Here is an 18,443-nt window from a genome sequence, read left to right as displayed (position 1 = left end):
GATTCCGAGTGAAAAGGACAGGCTATTCTCCTGGCTCCTGTTTCTCGGAGTTATGAGGTGTCCATGTTTATCTGCTCATTTCTCTCTTTTATATCTCAAAAGAGGCTGGCTTAAGACACAACCTAATCTTTTAAATTGAGTCCTGTCTCATTAACATAACTGCCACTAGTCATACCTCATTAATATCACAGAGGTAGGATTTACAACACATAGGAAAATCACGTCAGATGACAAAATTGTGGACAATCACACAATACTGGGAATCATGGCCTAGCCAAGTTGAGACACATTTTGGGGGGAAACAATTCAATCCATAACAGATGTTTACCTGTGTTTTACTACCTATACAAAGGCATTTATCTGTGTATCATAACAAATTATAGGTAACATTGCAAAGAATGGGAATTCCAGAACATTTAATTATGCTAATGCAGAACCTGTACATAGACCAAGAGGCAGTCGTTCAAACAGAACAAGGGGATATTGTGTGGTTTAAAATCAGGAAAGGCATGCATCAGGGTTGTATCCTTTCACCATACTTATTCAATCTGTATGCTGAGCAAATAATCCAAGGAGCTGGACTATATGAAGAAGAACGGGGCATCAGGACTAGAGGAAGACTCATTAACAACCTGCATCATGCTGATGACACACCCTTGCTTGCTAAAAGTGAAGAGGACTTGAAGCACTTACTGATGAAGATCAAAGACTGTAGCCTTCAGTACGGATTACATCTCAAAGAAGACAAAAATCCTTGCAACATCATGATAAACATGGAAAATACTGAAGTTGTCAAGGATTTCATTTCACTTGGATCCACAATCAATGCCCACAGAAGCAGCAGTCAAGAAATCAAATGATGCATTACATTAGGCGAATCTGCTGCAAAAGACCTCTTTGAAGTATTAAAAAGCAAAGATGTCACTTTGAGGACTAAGGTGGACCTGACCCAAGCCATGGTATTTTCAATTGCCTCATATGCATGTGAAAGACTGAAGAATTATGAATTATGGTATTGGTGAAGAATATTGAATATACCATGGACTGCCAGAAGAACGAACAAATCTTTCTTGGAAGAAGTACAGCCAGAATGGTCGTTAGAAGTGAGGGTGGCAAGACTTTGTCTCACATACTTTGGACATGTTATCTGGAGGGACCAGTCCCTAGAGAAGGACATCATGCTTGGTAAAGTAGAGGGTCAGTGAGAAAGAGGAAGACCCTCAACAGGATGGACTGACACAGTGGCTGCAACAATGAGCTCAAACACAGCAATGATTGCAAGGATCGTGCAGGATCAGGCAGTGTTTCATTCTATTGTACAGAACTGACTTGATGCAAACCAAACAACAACAACAAAAAAGAGAACTTTACCCCTCCCCAGTCTGAAACACAGGGGATTCCCATGAGCCGGAATTGACTTTATGGCAACTGGTTTGGTTTGGTTTGGTTACCCCTACCTACAGTCATATCAAGCAGAAACGAAAGGAAAATCTGCACAATAACACAACTGAAGGTTGCCTCAGTCACTACCCATAAACCAAACCCATTGCAATCGAGACTAGTGACCCTATAGGACATGACAGAACTACCCCATAGTGTTTCCTGGCTGTAATCTTTACGGGAGCAGATTGCCATATCTTTCTCCCACAGAGCAGCTGATGGGTTCAAATTACCAACATTTCAGTTAGCAGCTGAGCACTTAACCACTGCACCACCATGGCTCCTTTCAGGCACTACCAAAAAACCCACTGCTGTCAAATTGATTTGATATGATTACAACTCACAGCTACCCTACAGGACAGAGTAGAACTGCCCCATGGAGTTTCTAAGGAACAGCTGGTAGATTCGAACTGCCGACCTTTTGGTTAGCAGCTGAGCTCTTAACCAATGCACCACCTGGGCTCCTCAGACATTACAAACACCTCACCAAAATAAACCAAACCCGTTACCCTCGAGTAAATTCCAACTCATAGCAACCCTATAGGACAGAGTAGAACTGCCCCACTGGGTTTCCAAGGAACAACTGGTGGATTTGAACTGCCAACCTCTGAGTTCAGACAGAGGGAAAACAGATGCAAACACACAATGGCCTTCCATTTTGCACACCAGGAAGTGACCCGGGGATAGCTCCCTCACCTAAGTTTGTTGATCTCAGTTCATTTGGAGCTAATACTAACCTACCAAATACCAGTCCTGGATAAGCTACCTGGCCGTGGCAACTAGCGCTAAGAAGGAAACTGAACCCAATGTTTTCTGGGGCTTTTTCCACCATCCAGGCCAGTCATGTGTAAAACTCTTATCAAGTACAGTGATTCTCCATGCCAGGAGCAATGTGGCACCCTTCCCCTACTCCCATGGAGAATGACTGCCCTGACACACAGGAATGCAGAAAACGAGTAGTTAAGTGAGATGAAGCACTAATTGGAAAAATCCTAATATACAAAACCTCGCAAATACCCTTACATCAAGAAGCCCTGGTGGCACAATGGTTAAGAGCTTGACTGCTAAGTGAAAGGTCAGCGGTTCAAACCCACCAGTGGTTCCTCAGCAGAAAAGACCTGGGAGATCTGTATCTGTGAAGATTACAGTCTAGGAAACCCTACGAGGCACTTCTACTCTGTCCTACAGGTTCGCTATGAGTCAGAATCGACTCCACAGCACACAACATCCTTATGTCAGTGTCTCAGACCTCACCTCTAATTATTCATTTTATTCTCTCCCTTTGTGTCAAAACCAAAAACCAAACCCACTGCTGTTGAGTCGATTCCGACTCATAGCGACCCTGTAAGATAGAATAGAGCTGACCCACAGGGTTTCCAAAGAGTGCCTGGTGGATCTGAACTGCCAACCTTTTGGTTAGCAGCCATAGTACTTAACCACTATGCCACCAGGGTTCCCTTTGTGTATATCAGGAAAAATCAGTTCATTTGTTTGTGTTCAAATACAAATCTTTGTTCTCCCACAAGAAACACCTCCCACTAACGGGAGGTGGAGTCACAATGGGCCAGGCAAGCCTGGAATGGGCAGGGCAGCACCGTTTCCCAGCTTGTTTATACACGGAAAGAATGACCTCCAAAGGAGCGATGGCCATCAGATTAGTAACACCATGCACTCTGGGACGGCAAGTAACGCCATCTGGTGGATTCAACAGAGCATCTCTAAGACACTCAAAGCCAATACTCTGCCAAAAAGGGGTAGGTAGAACTTACACCCATGATGTGGTGGGAAGACTACCCTTGTCCTCCTCAACAAAATAGTAATTCTGGAAGAGAAAGGTCTCAGCTGGTTTGCTCACATACTAAATTCACATTATTAATATGCACCTTATGAATGACACTCTAGTTGCTGTGGTATCCCCAGTCAAATTGAAAGCTGTAATTACACTCCACCTTCAGCTTTAAGGACCTCTCAGTTCCCTGATTCTACATTGTGGCATGTTTGTTTCTGATCACAAGTGGCTACGTTGATGAAAGCTCAGGAAAGGCTACATGACAAGTTGCTTTAAGAAAGTCATTAACTCATTAAGAAATAGTTATTGACTATAACGTGCCAGGCACAGTTCAAGGCTCTCGGCTCGCAGACTCCCCAAGACACACAACCAAGTCCCTGTTCTCATGGAGCTTACAGACTAGTGAGGGCGAGGGCAGAGAAGTAAAAATGCTCAGAAGTGAACATAATTTGAAAAGGTAATGTGGAAGAGAAAGGAGGAATTGAGGCATCATTAAATAGGGTGGTGAAAGAAGGTCTCTCAGAAATGACATTTGATATCCAAAGAGAAGCTAGTCTTCTCATGATGAAATTTGTGTTTAAAACAAATCTGTTTATATCCAGGTGAGTCTCTTTAAAAACTCCAATGGGACTCCTCTTCGGTTTTTGCCTTCACAGCCAATGTATGAACTCAAGTAAGACCAAAACCCAAAACCAAAGTAAGACAAGGAGGCTTAATTCAAAGCATCATTATTCAGCTTAATCACTTCTTTTTTTGACCCTGAATGTCTTTGGGATGTTTCTGAAAATCAATTCCATCTCTGAGCATAAATATTTACCCAACATTTTGGTGGGAAAATGTGCAGTAAGCTCTGAAGAGCGTTAAAAACTCCATAAGGTCCTTCTGTTTTCTTGATGGATACTATCTTGAATGGACACACATCTCTGGCAGCTGTGCTGTTCTTTTGCCGTGAAGGTCCTCATCCTTCTTATAGGTAAGGATCTATAAAACAGCAGTGAAAAAAAAATATTTGGCAAAAAAGAAAGGAAGAAACTGGAAGAGAAAAATAAAAGGGAAGGGTAAGAGATTAAAATGAACAAAATCTGAAAAATTGCTCCAAAGGTCCTTACCTTATTATAGTTCAGCTTTCTAGACCCTCAATCTCATTAGACCATTAGGGTATCCTTCCCAGGAGTTAAGCAGCCCACTTTTCATAAATTAGTTTCCTCATCTTTCCCTGGTGAGATTAAGTAGTCTGCCAGTGGTAAAAGAATTCAAATTGCTCACGTGTTAATACATACCTTCCCCCTCTACCCCAGAGTGTTCCCCATTCTATGTGTAGAATGATTTCTCTTTAAATTCCCTGATGCCAAACCTGCTACTGAAATGTATTAGCTAAAGCATTACAGGTCCTGCTTAATGAATCCTCCATGTGAGCAGAGGTAGATCTATTTATCCTATTTATTATACCTCCTGTTATAAATCCCCGTACCATGCTGCCTTTGTATTTTACAGCCATAAATGACCGACACAAACTTCCGCCTCCCTGGTACAATCCTGGAAGAAAAAGACTCGTCTGTTTTGTATTGATCACAAAGCATTCAACTAAGTCCATAAAGAAAGAATTCTAATTTCAGATGTAGGAAGACTCCAATTAGCTAACATTTGTGGCAAAATCAGTTAAGTGAAGAAATATCAAAATATCTTTTGACACATAAAAGAAAATTAAGTTTCTCAGCTCAAAAAGGTACCCTGGGCATCACGTCTGTTCTTTAGAATGTACCAAGAATGCCCTTGTCCGTATCTATATTAGGTATTTTTATAAATAAAATGTACTTTCATGAGAAAAACGAGGATATTTCCTTTTTTATTCAAAAAAGGTACACAGAGGAGGTGCAAAAGATGACTCCAAATGAGAATATGTGAGACCACCAAATTCCCAAATCTGTGTGTCAACATTTCTGAGGTCAGCAACTAAATACTTAAGCTTTCTATTGAAGTAGAAAAGAAAAACAGCACAATTTCTGTACCAGGATGGGCACAGCAATAAATCTGCCTTGATGAGAAGATGGTTATTTTCATACACCTTCCTGGGGAGAGACAGCTTTTTTGTTCCCAAAATGGTTAACAAAAAAAAAAAGCATAACCTCGGACTATGAATTCTATATGAACTAAACATTATCTAAACTAAATGTTAAATTATGTCCTTCCTTCCAGTTCAGAAATACACTTTTAATAACCTTTCTTCATTAGCTGGAGGATCCAAATGCTTAAGAAAGCTGTTATTGCTTAGTGCATTAACAGGCTTGCCATAACCCAAATGTCTCCATCTTCAGAGTAAGTTTGTTTTTTCTGATGACACCATCACAGGTATTCAGTATTATAATGGGAGAACACCACGATTCATATAATGTAGTTACCATGAATACCTGCTGCCATTGATTCTGACTCACAGTGACCCTATAGGACAGAGAAGACCTGCCCCATAGGGTTTCCAAGGGACACCTGGCGGATTCGAACTGCTGACCTTTTAGTTAACAGCTCAGCTCTTACCCACGAATAGTAATACTTAGGAGAAACACTATGCTAAGCTACCACATGAATTCTACTGCTTCTGTGAATACTCTTTATTTAACTGTTTTCTTCACAGAAGTGGACAGCTGAGGTCAACTTTAGAATCAAATCACTAAGACAGGAATAGATAAAAATGCAGAAACCAACACTCATTGGTAGTTACCACAAATTGGTGGGGTGGAGAGAGGGGGAAGCACTCTCGAGATAGTAGATACTTTTTATTTTTGGTAACAGGAAAGGTAGCATCGAATGTGGGTGATGTGCATACACCCTGACCAAAGTAAATGATGTCACTAAGAAGTACGTAAGAGAAAAGGACATTTCTGGTAAAGGAGATGACAAATACAATTTTGCAGCAACACCAATGACCAAAACTATGGTTTTTGTTACACAAATACGTGTATAGGCTATCAGCATGACTATGTGGGCACATACGTATGCACAGAGAGATCCATCTTTAGGCATAGACACATGTAAGTCTGTGTGTACATGCATGTATATCCACACATATAACAAACCACACAGGGGACACAGGTACGGATCCCTCTTAAACCCAAAACCAAACCCATTGCCGTCAATTCCGACTCATAGCGGCCCTATAGGAGAGAGTAGAACTGCCCCATAGGGTTTCCAAGGGGTGCCTGGTGGATGTGACCTTTTGGTTAGCAGCTGTAGCTCTTAACCACGGCACCACCAGGGTTTCCAGTTAAACAACCAAACACCTTGTGAGATTGGTTTTGTGGGTTTGAAGGCTTAGGACCATAGATTTATGGCTCAACTCAATTACTTGGCATAATATAATTCATAAAGTATATGCTGTACATCCCATTGTAGTGAGTAGTGTCTGGGGTCTTAAAAGCTTGCGAGCGGCCATCTAAGATACAGCTATCGGTCTCTATGCACCTGGAACAAAAGAGGAAGAAGGACACCTGACTCAGGGGAGAAAGCAGTCTATAGGACTGATAGTCTACAGGACTCACTGCCTCATCTACCCTAAGTCCAGAACTAGGTCGTGCCCAATGACCACTTTTCACCATTCTGATTAGGCCACAATAGATAGATCCTGATAGAACAGGAGAAAAATGTGGAAAAGAACTCAAATTCTTAAAAAGTCCAAATTTATGTGACTGGCTGAGACTGGATGACTCCCCAAGACTGAGATCCTCTTTAAACCTTAAACTGAAATTATCCCTTGAGGTCACCTTTTAGCTAAATAACAGATTGGCTCATAAAATAATGAATGTCACCTGTGAGTAATGAATAAGCTCCTTTAAAAAATCATCTAGATGAGATCAAATGGTCAAAATTTACTCAAAAGCAAAGATGAGAAGGGGGCAGGGCAACAAGAGTACTGGAAATGGTACAAACAGAACGGGAGGAATGAGAATGATGACACATTATATAATTAATACCACTGAATAACTTGTGTAGGAACTGTTCAATGAAAGCCTAACTTGCTGTATAAAATATCATCTTTAACACAACAGGTCTTTCATATTCTAAGAACCAAATTCTATTACTAAACTGTGGTTTGCAATCATATTCATTCTTATTATCCCTCCTCTCTGTCAGATGAGGTGCAATGTGCATGTCATATAACCTTTTTAAACCACAGAAATCCTTCCAGCACCTCCAAAGTTTCTAGTGCTTCTACAAAAATACGTGATTTAATTCTGAAAATCCTGCTCAAAACCAAGGTGAAATACTATGAAATATACAATGTTGAACCAAAATATCATGCAACATTTAATAATTGCAAATATATTTATTACAATTTACAGATTAGTTAACAGTTTTATACACAAATAGAATTTTAGCTATAAAATCCCAACAAACTGGTTACATTTAAATCATTAGATCTGTAGAAGCCAATTTAGAAGTTTTCTAGTCCCCTAACTTCACCTTCCTTAAATTATAAAAAAATAAAATCTGATAGTTTTGATTTCAAGTTAAAGAGGCGCCGTTATCACATTTCAACAGTCAGAAATAGAAATGTTACCTGTCTGTACAAAGTCGTTCACATGCTACATTGACACTTAAAGCACCATTATAAGACTTTAAATGTGTAAAATATTCAACTAAAACCTCCAAGGATTTTATTTCTAAGACTGTGGGGATCTAACTGTTCTAACTAGGATTGGGATGAAACAATTCCTTTTTGTTTTTCCTTCAGTCCAACTTAAAAGTGGTCCCTTCTGTCCTGCTCATCACTGTCTGTCCATTTCTTTTAGAGGAGGGGAGTATATGGGAGAGTTCTTAAGCAAGCTTTTACTCTAGCTTTTTGGTAGTGAGGTTGGAATGCCAAAGGAACAATTTTCCAAAATCCAATCAATGTAAAGATGCCCTGTTATTTTCAAATACACAGGGGTGCTAGATTTCAGAAACACGAAACACAACCTAAGTCTTTGAAGTAAAACAGGATGCTTTCGGTCTAGTTTTGGAAAAATGCCCTTACATTTTGAAAAAGCTTTTTTCAAGACAAATGATGCCTGCTTTCCAAGTGACACAGCTGGTGCCTGAAATGAGCCTGTTTCCATGGTATCACACCGGACTCTGGAAATGCATTCCCTCCCTAGCGTTACTAGACGTGGAGGTGCACTGGACAAGAATACGGGCTCTGCAAAAACCGGACCAATTTTTGTGGCGTTGCACTCGCAGTGTGTGTGCAAGAATGTATGTGTTAACACTGGAGGCTGTTCTTAGAGCAAACCAGAGAGGAATAAAGTAGTGGCCAGGTAGATTATAAACTGAGGTAGTAACCCTGTAAGCTCTTCTGATGAAAAATTCATTCCCATACTAAAACAAGTTCAAAATTAAGAGGGCATCTATTCTACTCACGTCTTCCATTATCTGTGACAGGAGGTACATGGAGTAAAATAGACTAGTAATGAGTTGGTTAATATTCCCGCAACCAATCAGATGCACACCATGTGGACTTAACTAAATAAACCAAGCACAACCAGTCACTACAAAAAGTTTGATTCAAAAGTAAACTTTGGGCTAAAGATATTTAGACTTTCTAGTTGTTAAATCTATAGTTCTACCCCTTCTTGAGAGAAGTTGGGCCTTGCTATTACTTCTCCCATTAAAATCATGGGACACAGGAAACCTGGACAGTGACTAAGACTGTATTTTACATTTCAAAATGGAAAATTCAGAACTGCCCATTTCCAAGTCTAGTGTCACCGTGACAGGTGTTAAAAGTGACAGTGCTGAGGCATAAGATTAGTTAACACTGATTTTTTGTTAAGGATATACAACAAAACCAAATTGCTCTGAGACATCCCTACCTTCTTCCTAAGAAAACTCTAGGTTTTTAAGTTTAAAAAATAAATGCCTATGATGCAATTATTACTTTCTAGAGTCTTTTACAACAACTTGTACCTGTTGAAAGATAAAAAGAACCACACTCAACTGGGAACTACAATAACATATACAGAAGTTCCTCCATAGAGCAGTTTGCACAGAAATTAAATATATTGGAAGTTACATTTGGCAGAAAGATGCTGCATTCCCAAAATAGTAGAGAGGACTGCCCATGGAGGTTTTGTGACAGTCCCTGGAAATAACTTAGGTGGAACAGAAACTAAAAATAAAAAGCCACCATACATTTTCAACTAGTCATTAACAAAAAAATACAGGACACAAGATGATATACTTTAAGTAGGTAACATATACAAGATATTTTCTTAGCCTTAGGCAAGCCAAATAACTGAAATAAAATATACAGAGAAAACACAAAAGCCTATTAATTTCAAAATGTCATGAAGAGAAAGAAAGAGCCCCAAGCTTTTAGACAGGTATAAAACAAAACAAAAAAAAAACCAAACCCACTGCCGTTGAGTCGATTCCGACTCATAGCGACCCTATAGGACAGAGCAGAACTGCCCCATAGAGTTTCCAAGGAGCGCCTGGTGGATCTGAGCTGCCGACCTCTTGGTCAGCAGCTGTGGCACTTAACCACTACGCCACCAGGGTTTCCTTAGACAGTATACATAATTTAAATTAGAATTGAAAAAAGACTTTGAACCCTATAAATATTGTTTCCCAAGAAAATAAGTTTTGAAAGTGCAAAATTACAACGTAAAAGGTCCCCTTTCCAGCTCAACAAGCAACCTGCATTCAAAAACACATACAATTAAATCATAAAAGAAATGTCTTAAAAAAAAAGGGAAGGATTAGAAATAATCACACTATCTCATCCTTCAATCCTGGATATTTCTGAGTGGGATGCGTTGCAAAGAATATTAAACTAGGTCACTGGATCCAAGCTGCATTTCCTTTAAAAAATAGAATTTTCAAAGGACAGCTGCCAATTTTCGTTTTTTTAAAGAAACCTCTCAAGTAAGAGGTAGTGCCTGCTAGGGCTAGAGGCTGTCAGATCACCTTAACATTGCTTGTTAAGTCCTCTGAAGCATGTTTCTTGGAGTCTATTAAACATTCTTTCTCTGTGCTCAAATGTCAAGCAATACCCAATAGCATCTTCGGTTTCTTGGATTCGTTTCTGGAACCTGCATCCGTCACGTGCGAATTCTTCCCAGGGTCCTTTGCGATCCTCATCTCCACTTATATAATACTCAGTAACTTCTTCGAGAAAGGTCACCTATAAAGACAAAGACTAATAACTCTCTAGGATCTTACAATTAGCACTGAGGTCAATAACCCTTTATGCTACTAGTTCTTTCAGAATATCACATATTTACAGAAATAACTTAGTTCCAACCATAAAAGCAGCAGGAAAAAAAAAAAAAGAAAGAAAGAAAAAGCTCTGCCTGGACGAGCAAATGCCACCTGAGATTCTTCCATTTACACACATACAGATTTACGTGTGTGTTGTATATGCACGTGTATGTTGTGTATATAAACATACCTTCCCCCTTGACTTCTGATGTTAATAAAATGAATCCAGATGGAGAACTGCAATTTTCCTCTTACTAATCCTTGCTTTTTTAATCCTTAAGAAAATACAGTTGTAATACTCTTCCCTCAAAAATGATCAAAGTTTCCAAAGAAACAGTTCCAGGAAATCCCCACTATATCCCAGGAAGTTAGCGCTTTTATTTCAGCACACAGGCTTTAGCAACGTTCTCACTTCTATTTCTCCTTTAAAAAAAAATTTACTCCAGGCTTTCCAATTTTTGGATTATAAACACATATTTCTATTTTGGTATTATTAATTTTGTAATCAGAATATAGAAGAGAAAGTTACCTGGTAAACAAAGCGCAGCAAAATAAAAGCCTGTAGTTGAGATACAAACTCTATATTTCCACTCAATGTGGCACAGTGCTTAAGAGCTATGCTGCTAACCAAACGGTAAGCAGTTCGAATCCACCCGCAGCTGCTTGGAAACCCTATGGGGCAATTGCACTCTGTCCTATAGGGTCGCTATGAGTCAGAATCGGCTCAATGGCAACGGGGATTCTGTACTTACAGGAAATTGTGAGTCCTTTTCAACTCCTATTTAATTTCTAATACAGAAGATTCTAAGATACCAAACTACAGAAGTAAATACTCGCTTTAAAGTATGTTCAAGAGTTACATCAGCTAATCCCACTGTGGCCTACTACTTTCATTCCTTTTACATCAGGCCTGGGAATGCCCCTGAGGACAATTAGTAGGTATGTAACACCTTACTAAATATTGCATTCTAGTCATTACTCATTCACTGGGTCACTAAGATTAATAATAACAAACACTATATAGTAATAACAAACACTTATACAGTGTTTGTTGCTGTTGTTAGCTTCCATGGAGTCACCCTATAGGACCCTACAGTGTTCACCATATGCCAAAGCACTTTGCAATTTTTATCTCATTTAATCCTCACAGCAACCCTAAGAGGTCTGTACTGTTATCATCCCCATAGTACAGATAAGGAAAGAGAGGCAAAGAGAGGCTAACTGACCTACCCAAGGTCACACAGCTTCTAAGTGGTATAATCAGGATTCCAACACTGAGCCTTGCTCCATAATGTGCACTGTTATGCCATGACACAAAGCATTTTGAAACTACACCTGAAAGCTTTGTTCCAAGAATCAGGCACTACCAAAGAATGGCAAGTAGCCAAAGGCTGTCACATAATTTCACCATATTTTAGACATCCTCTTTACAAGTTTTGTTTCTAGTTCATTGTCTCATGTCTACTTACTCATCTCATTTTACTCAATGAATAAGCTAAAACGAGACGCAAGACTCCTGAGTCCCTGAACAATGAGAGCTACCATATAAAGGCAAGGAATTGAATTCCGACTTTTACTTCCTCATCTCATGTAAACCTTGGACTAACTCACAGAGTAGTGCCGTAACTGTTTCCATAGGCAGGGAAGTGAATCAAAGCCATGAGAGGTCACGTAACTTCCCAGGTCAGCTGTCTCTCTCCTGGCAGAGAACACAGGCTCCAGATGCCAAGTGCGCACTCCACTGCCCCACTGTTTCTTACCTATCTATTCTACACAGGTTTTGTCGGGGGCCCTACAAGGGCAAAGAAAAGCTCTTTTATCATCACATTTACTTCAGAGTGAACTAAATTTTAATTTTTAACATGTCTGTTCTGCTTCTATGATAAGGTATACGATTATCACCATTTAGAAACATGTTATATTCCTGGAAGAGTTGGAACCAATACGTGTACTGTACTGTACACGTGAGACTCCCTGATGCTGCTGAATCTGAGGTCGGTAACGACTGACCCACCCTTTCGCCTTCCAAATAAACATTTAGGCAGATAAAGAAACTTCCCCCTCTACAATAAAAAAAAATAAAAAAAAAACCCTTGTGCATTTTGGGGGATTTTTTTTTCAATTAATAACTTTAGTTGATTTAAGAGTAAAGGAAAAAAAAAGGCAATTCAAAAAATTCCCCAAATAAGGTTAATCTGATAATATGCTATAAAAGCAAAATGCTCCATGACGTTTTAAGACTAGCCTGGGAACAGGAAGCAACTACTCAAGATAAAACAAGTAACCGTTATTGTTTACATATAATTTTCAACTTGCAGTTGGCCAATAATAACTAACCAATGACTGCTAACCCAAAGTTTGACACTTCAAAACCACCAGCAGCTCTGCAGGAGAAAGATGTGGTGGTCTGCTCCCACAGGGATTTCCAGCCTCGGAAACCCTATGGGTCACTATGAGTCGGAATCAACTGGATGGCAGTGGGTTTGGTTTTTGATGGTTTTCATGGTTTTTGGTAACTAGTACTGCATTAAGGCAGGATCATTCCCTGTATTGTTTTTGACTGTCAATCAAACCATGTAAATGTCAAAAAAGTTTTTACACTGAAACTAATCTTTTCTTTCCTGGCAAACAACCGAATAAATTTGATCTGGTGCCATCAGCACTTGGTGTTCTGGTGGACAAGAATGAAGACACTGACACAAAGGCAAGATGAGTCCAAAGGCACCACAACTACCAAGGCCTCCATCAGACCGATTCCGGCACAACTAGATGGTGCCCGGCTACCACCACCGACTGCTCTGACAGATCACAACAGACGGTCCCTCTGACAGATCACAAGAGGGTCCCGGCCAGAGCTGGAGAAAATACAGAACAAAATTCTCACTCAAAAAAAGACCAGACTTACCTGTCTGACAGAGACTGGGGAAACCCCAAGAGAATGGCTCCCAGACACTGTTTTTTTAAACTCAGTACTGAAGTCAGTCCTGAGGTTTACCCTTTGGCCAGATTAGACAGGCCCATAAAACAAACAATAATACACACAGCTCAACCACATATACAAAACTAAATGGGCACACCAGCCCAGGGGCAAGGACCAGAAGGCAGGAGGGGACAGGAAACCCGCAGGAATGGAAATGAGGAACCCAATGTCGAGAAGGGGAAAGTGCTGACGCGTCATGGGGTTCGCAATCAATGTCACAAAACAAAATGTGTATTAATGTTTAATAAGAAAACTAATTTGCTCTGTAAACCTTCATCTAAAGTACAAAAAAAAAAATGAGGACGCTGTTATCATGTAAGTAAAATATTAAGCGTTTGCCAATGGCATATCACATGATAACCATTTAAAAACTCTAAATGATAGAACCGTCCCAATCTCTAGAAAAATTGTGTATATTTCCGTTCCCTGAAAAAGCATGAAAAGTTGAAACCTGCAGGGAAACTCCCAACCCATTTAGAGATCTTCTCCAAAAAGATGCACTACTATGCCTCCAAAAAAGTCATGCTGCTGTGTTTAACCACATCCACCGTGAGAACAAATCACCACGCATGTTAAGAAAATAAACGAACCTTTTTTCTTTTGATATGCCTGTGTCTTTCCCCAGAGAGAAACTGGTAGTGGACCAAGTCTGGACAGTCACTTCTTTGGCTCCCTAACGGCTGCACTTTACAAGAAAGGAAGGTGTGACACTCAGAAATGGCTACAAAGGACTCAGATGGTCTCTCTGAGTCACGATGGCCTTTCCAATTTTTCCCTGATGTTTGGAAGGGAGCCTTAAAATTCAAAAGGTTGTAGGGGTCATCAGAGTTACAGAAAGAGTTCCACAGTCTGAGACTCTCAGCCTCATCTGCGCTAGATTCCCAGTCATCTTCCTCTCCAGAACTCTGGTCAGGAGACTCAGGAAGGCTTCTAGTCTGGGGAGAATTCTCTAGATCAGATCTGTCGGACAAATCGTTCTCTGAATCAGAGGGGTTTCCAGGACCAATTCTGGCAGCAGTCTGAATGGTTGCTGTAAAGTTCTGGGGATTGTAAGGGTCTACACTGTAGAAAGAGTTCCAAAGGTGAAGCCCTTCAGAGTCTTGCTCAAGGTCTGACTCTGAAAGTGAGCTATCACTGTCAAAACCATCATCCTCTGCTTCGTCATCCCAATCCTCACCTTCGGAATCAGAACTTGACTCCAGGTCACTGGACCCACCTCCCAAAATGTAATCTATCAGTTTGTTGCTACAGGCTGGTCTGGCAGACATGGGCTGGTCATCTTCTAGGGTTGAGTTGTCAACCCCACAAACCTGGTCCTCTCCAGGCTCTTCAACCACAGATATCTCACAAGATGGGCAGCTTCCCAAAGGGTCCTGTTTTTCCAGAGCATGGAGAGCCTCTTCAGTCAGCAATTCTATGTTTTCCTCAGTGACTTCCTGGGAGGTTCCAGGTATGGCTTCCGCAGGTGAAACAAACTGTGCTGGGTTCTCTCTGCAGTGTTGCAGATCAATCCGAAGAAGGCTGTGCTCCTCCTCCAGGCTGTGGTAGCCGTGATCTTGGTCAGGGGTGGGTAACGTCTGCCCTTTGCCAGCCTGCTGCAGGAATTCCAGACGTTTCATGCGAAGATGGTGGATTTCGGGCAGGCCTTCTGTAGAAAGAGGTGGGCATTCTTGCCACGAGGCTTTAGTGACCTCTGCATTCAGTGGCTTGGGGTGACAATGGTCATCAATCAGGCAGCTGCTCTCTGGAGTCCAAATCTGGCAATCCACCAGCTGGCCACTTCCCACGCTGTTCTGATAACTGAGCTCTAGGCGAGGAAGGCAGTCCAGGTAGGAGGCGTTCAGCCAACAGGAGACTAAATTGAAGTTGCCTAAGCGCTGAATGTTGAGAGGCCCTGAGGGCGAAGAGCCAAGTTCCCGGTTCAAGAGCTGGGCTTGAAGGCTACTCGGCAACAGCTCCACTCTCCACAGCTGCTGCTCTAAGAGGAAAGCGGGTGCCGCAGGGTCCAATGCGCGCCCTTTGGCTGTAAGTGCCAATTCTAGATCTGGGGACGAGCACTGCCAATGGATGCCCTCCTCTAGCCAATCAAGGGGGCTGGCAGCCGAGTCGTCCGAGAGGTCGAGCCGCAGCGAACTCACAGATTTCTGGGCGATGGGCGCGGCAGGTTCGTCCCGTCCCCTCAGGGCTCTCAGGGCGCTGTAGCCTCCAGCAAACTCCAGCCATCTGGTGGGACTCAGCCCACCGAAAAGCTGGCTCCAAATCAGCAGCTTCTGAAACAAGCTGGGGAGCGGCGCAAAAAGCTGGGAAAGCAGTTTCATCCAGTAGCTGGTCCGAGCCTGGGGGGGAGAGGAAGCCAGTTTGGGGTCCCCGGAGCTTTCCGGAGCGACGGGTGTCGGGAACTTGGAAGAGCCTGGCCGCGATGGCCAAGGGAAGAGGAAGGGCAGCCGGAACCGGGCGCCCGCCCGTCTCCGCGACCTGTCTGCTCCCGGCTCCATCTCCTTTTTCCTGGCAATGTCTCAGGCACTCGGACCTCGGCGGCCGGAGGGCGGACGCGATTCGGAAGAGGCCTAAACAGTCTTGGCCTTACCAAGCGGCGGAGTCGGTGCTCCAGGCCGGTCCCCGGGCCAGGAGAGGAGCCACAGAGCAAAGCGGCTTCGGCAGCAGGCGGCGGATCGCGGCCCGGAACTGCAGGAACAGGACGCGGCAGCTGAGGCGAGAGCCATCCCGGCGAGGAAGGGGGTGTCCTAGTTCGCTCGAGGCCTGGCCACCATAGATGGGAACGCTCCTCCGGCGGCGACCTTCCAGGAGAGAGGGACCGTTAAAAAGCCCCTCCACAGCACGACACCGGAAGGACGGAGTAGGCAGGCGAACGCGGGTGGAAGCCCAGTCCAAAATGGCCGCAGGGCCAGCGCCGGGGCAGGACACCCCGAGGCAACCGGATGAGACGCAGCACGGCCGGGGCGCCTACGCCGCCAGCCCGGCGCAGCCGAACGTCCCTCGCAGAGCACCGGGGGGCGGGCCTTAGCGCGCACTTCCGTGTGGCCGCTGATTGGTCTCGCCCATTTCCCTGTCGGCTTCCTTACTCTCGGCGGACGCCGCTCGCACGCGGGAGGTTGCATCAGCCAGGCTGTGCCCTACGCGTGCGCACTTGTTTCCTTGTGGTCTCCTAGGAGATCGCCCTGTTGCCCTCTGGGCTAAAGGGACGGGCTCCGGGAGGTGGAGGTATTTCAAGACAACCAGAGAGTTCCCTTGAGCCCTTTTAATGTCCTAATACACACCGAAGTGTATACACTTACCGTATGTATAGGGGTTCCAGTATTTTTGAGAACTGAGTAGATCACCAGCCTGAGATTAACATATACTGTACCAGGCGTTAGGCAATGCTCTGTAGTAGGTAGACGCCTGGTGTTAAGACATTTCAATCTTAAGTGGAAAATGAGTCATCCTTAGGTATCCCTGCCCTCTCGGTTTTAGGGTTTCTAAATAAGTACTCAGCATTGCCGGGCATCTAGCTTTGAGGTGACATGCTCAGGTACACGTTCGTTGTTTGGGTAGTGCCTCCCTATCAGACCATCCGCTGTCACTGTGGAGCAAGCTGAAGTCACAGAGGAGGGAAGACACTTAGTCCTAGAACCGTTTTCTCGAGCTTTTGCTTCCCAGCAGGCAACACATTCTGTTCATATTTATTTTCTAAGCTCACAAAACTACAGGGTGCGACACCCAAAGAAGAAAGCACAGAGTATTATATTTCGAAAAAAAATTGGCCGGTAATTTTAATTGCTACATTTGATTCTCTCTTGTGAGTTTAGTCTTAGTTCATTTACTTATTTCTCCTAAAACTTTTAAATCCATACCCTGAAGTATCTATTACAGAGGGAGGGTAGTAGTAATGAGCACTAGGGACAGCGGAAAAAGATCTTTTGGGAGCCAGGAAGAGGCCAGCTACGAATCTTACCTTATTAGGCCAGTTCAAGGAAACTTCTTTCTAGGAAATTAAAAAAAAAAAAACACCGAACAGATTTCTGTGGAGCTGATTCTGACTCATGGTGACCCCATGTGTTACAGAGTAGAACTGCTACATAGAGTTTTCTTGGCTGTAATCTTTCGGGAAGCAGATCTCCAGGCTTTTTTTTCTGCTGTGCGGCTGGGTGGGTTTGACTGCCAACTTAGGTTAGTAGTTGACTGCAAACCGCTGGCGCCACTCAGAGACTGCTAGGGAACTAAAAGTCCTCGATTTCTCCTGTTTACCCTTTATCATCTTATTATCCATATCTCTGGAAATATCTCAATTCTAAGAATTTCAGAAAAATGTTCCAATAATAGTTTAATAATAGAGAAGAGATTCAAGTATGCAAATTAATGATTAGACGCCTCAGTTTCTTCAGCTATACAGTGAGGCTAATAATTCCTCTCTCAATGGGTTGGTAAGAGAACTAATGTCCGAGTACAGTGCCTAGCCTAGATGGAGTAGGGGCACAGTAAACATTAGCTAACACTCCTATGTCTTTCTCCTACTTTAGAACCTTCCATTGTTTCCCAACGCCTACAGAATGAAGGCTCTATACAGTCTGTCCTCCCACCACACTTCCCAGCTTCCTCTGCAGTCAGTCACTTCATTCATGTTATACTCCAGGAACATTGGACTAATCATTATTCTTTGTTTCATGCTGTTCCTTGGCCAGAAAGCACTCACCTCTCCTGTATGGACGTACTAATGCTTCCAGGTCCAACTCAGATGTCAACTCCTCCTTGAAGCCTTTGCTGACCTTCCCAGTCAGAATTAACTGATCTCTCCCAGCACTTTTATCATTATACTCAATCAGACTACTTAACACATTGCATACATACATATACCTGTAAATGTTCTCTCCAGCTGGTCTCTGAGCTCCTTGAGGGCTGTATCCCAATGTCTAGCACAGTGGTTCCCAATGTGTGGTCAGGGCACCCCCGGGGAGGAACTCATTTTCAAATACTTTCAGGGTCCTCAAGGTCAAAAATATT

The 18,443-nt window shown here is 42.6% G+C and overlaps 1 protein-coding gene across 4 annotated transcripts in view; it reads right to left on the bottom strand.

Annotated features, from left to right (window-relative positions):
- PPP1R15B (protein phosphatase 1 regulatory subunit 15B) overlaps window positions 1-16,411 on the bottom strand; it is a 34,376-nt gene extending 17,965 nt beyond the window's left edge. The window contains exons 1-3 of one of the 4 annotated variants that reach the window (XM_064273357.1): window positions 14,033-16,411; window positions 10,255-10,385; window positions 4,047-4,210 (exon numbers count right to left, since the gene is read on the bottom strand). In XM_064273357.1, the coding sequence (XP_064129427.1) occupies window positions 4,090-4,210; window positions 10,255-10,385; window positions 14,033-15,937 (2,157 nt within the window). In that variant the 5' untranslated portion in view covers window positions 15,938-16,411 and the 3' untranslated portion in view covers window positions 4,047-4,089. Of the gene's footprint in view, window positions 1-4,046; window positions 4,211-7,527; window positions 10,386-13,367 lie in introns of those variants that run through there. The other 3 variants (XM_010590241.3, XM_003410248.4, XR_010318756.1) reach the window with 3 other exon arrangements.
- Window positions 16,412-18,443: the final 2,032 nt, after the last annotated feature.

Source organism: Loxodonta africana, chromosome 20 (assembly GCF_030014295.1).
Source record: "Loxodonta africana isolate mLoxAfr1 chromosome 20, mLoxAfr1.hap2, whole genome shotgun sequence".
Lineage (NCBI taxonomy): Eukaryota > Metazoa > Chordata > Mammalia > Proboscidea > Elephantidae > Loxodonta > Loxodonta africana.
The sequence above is the reverse complement of the archived record's forward strand: the minus strand, read 5'-3'. Positions and strand labels throughout refer to the sequence as shown.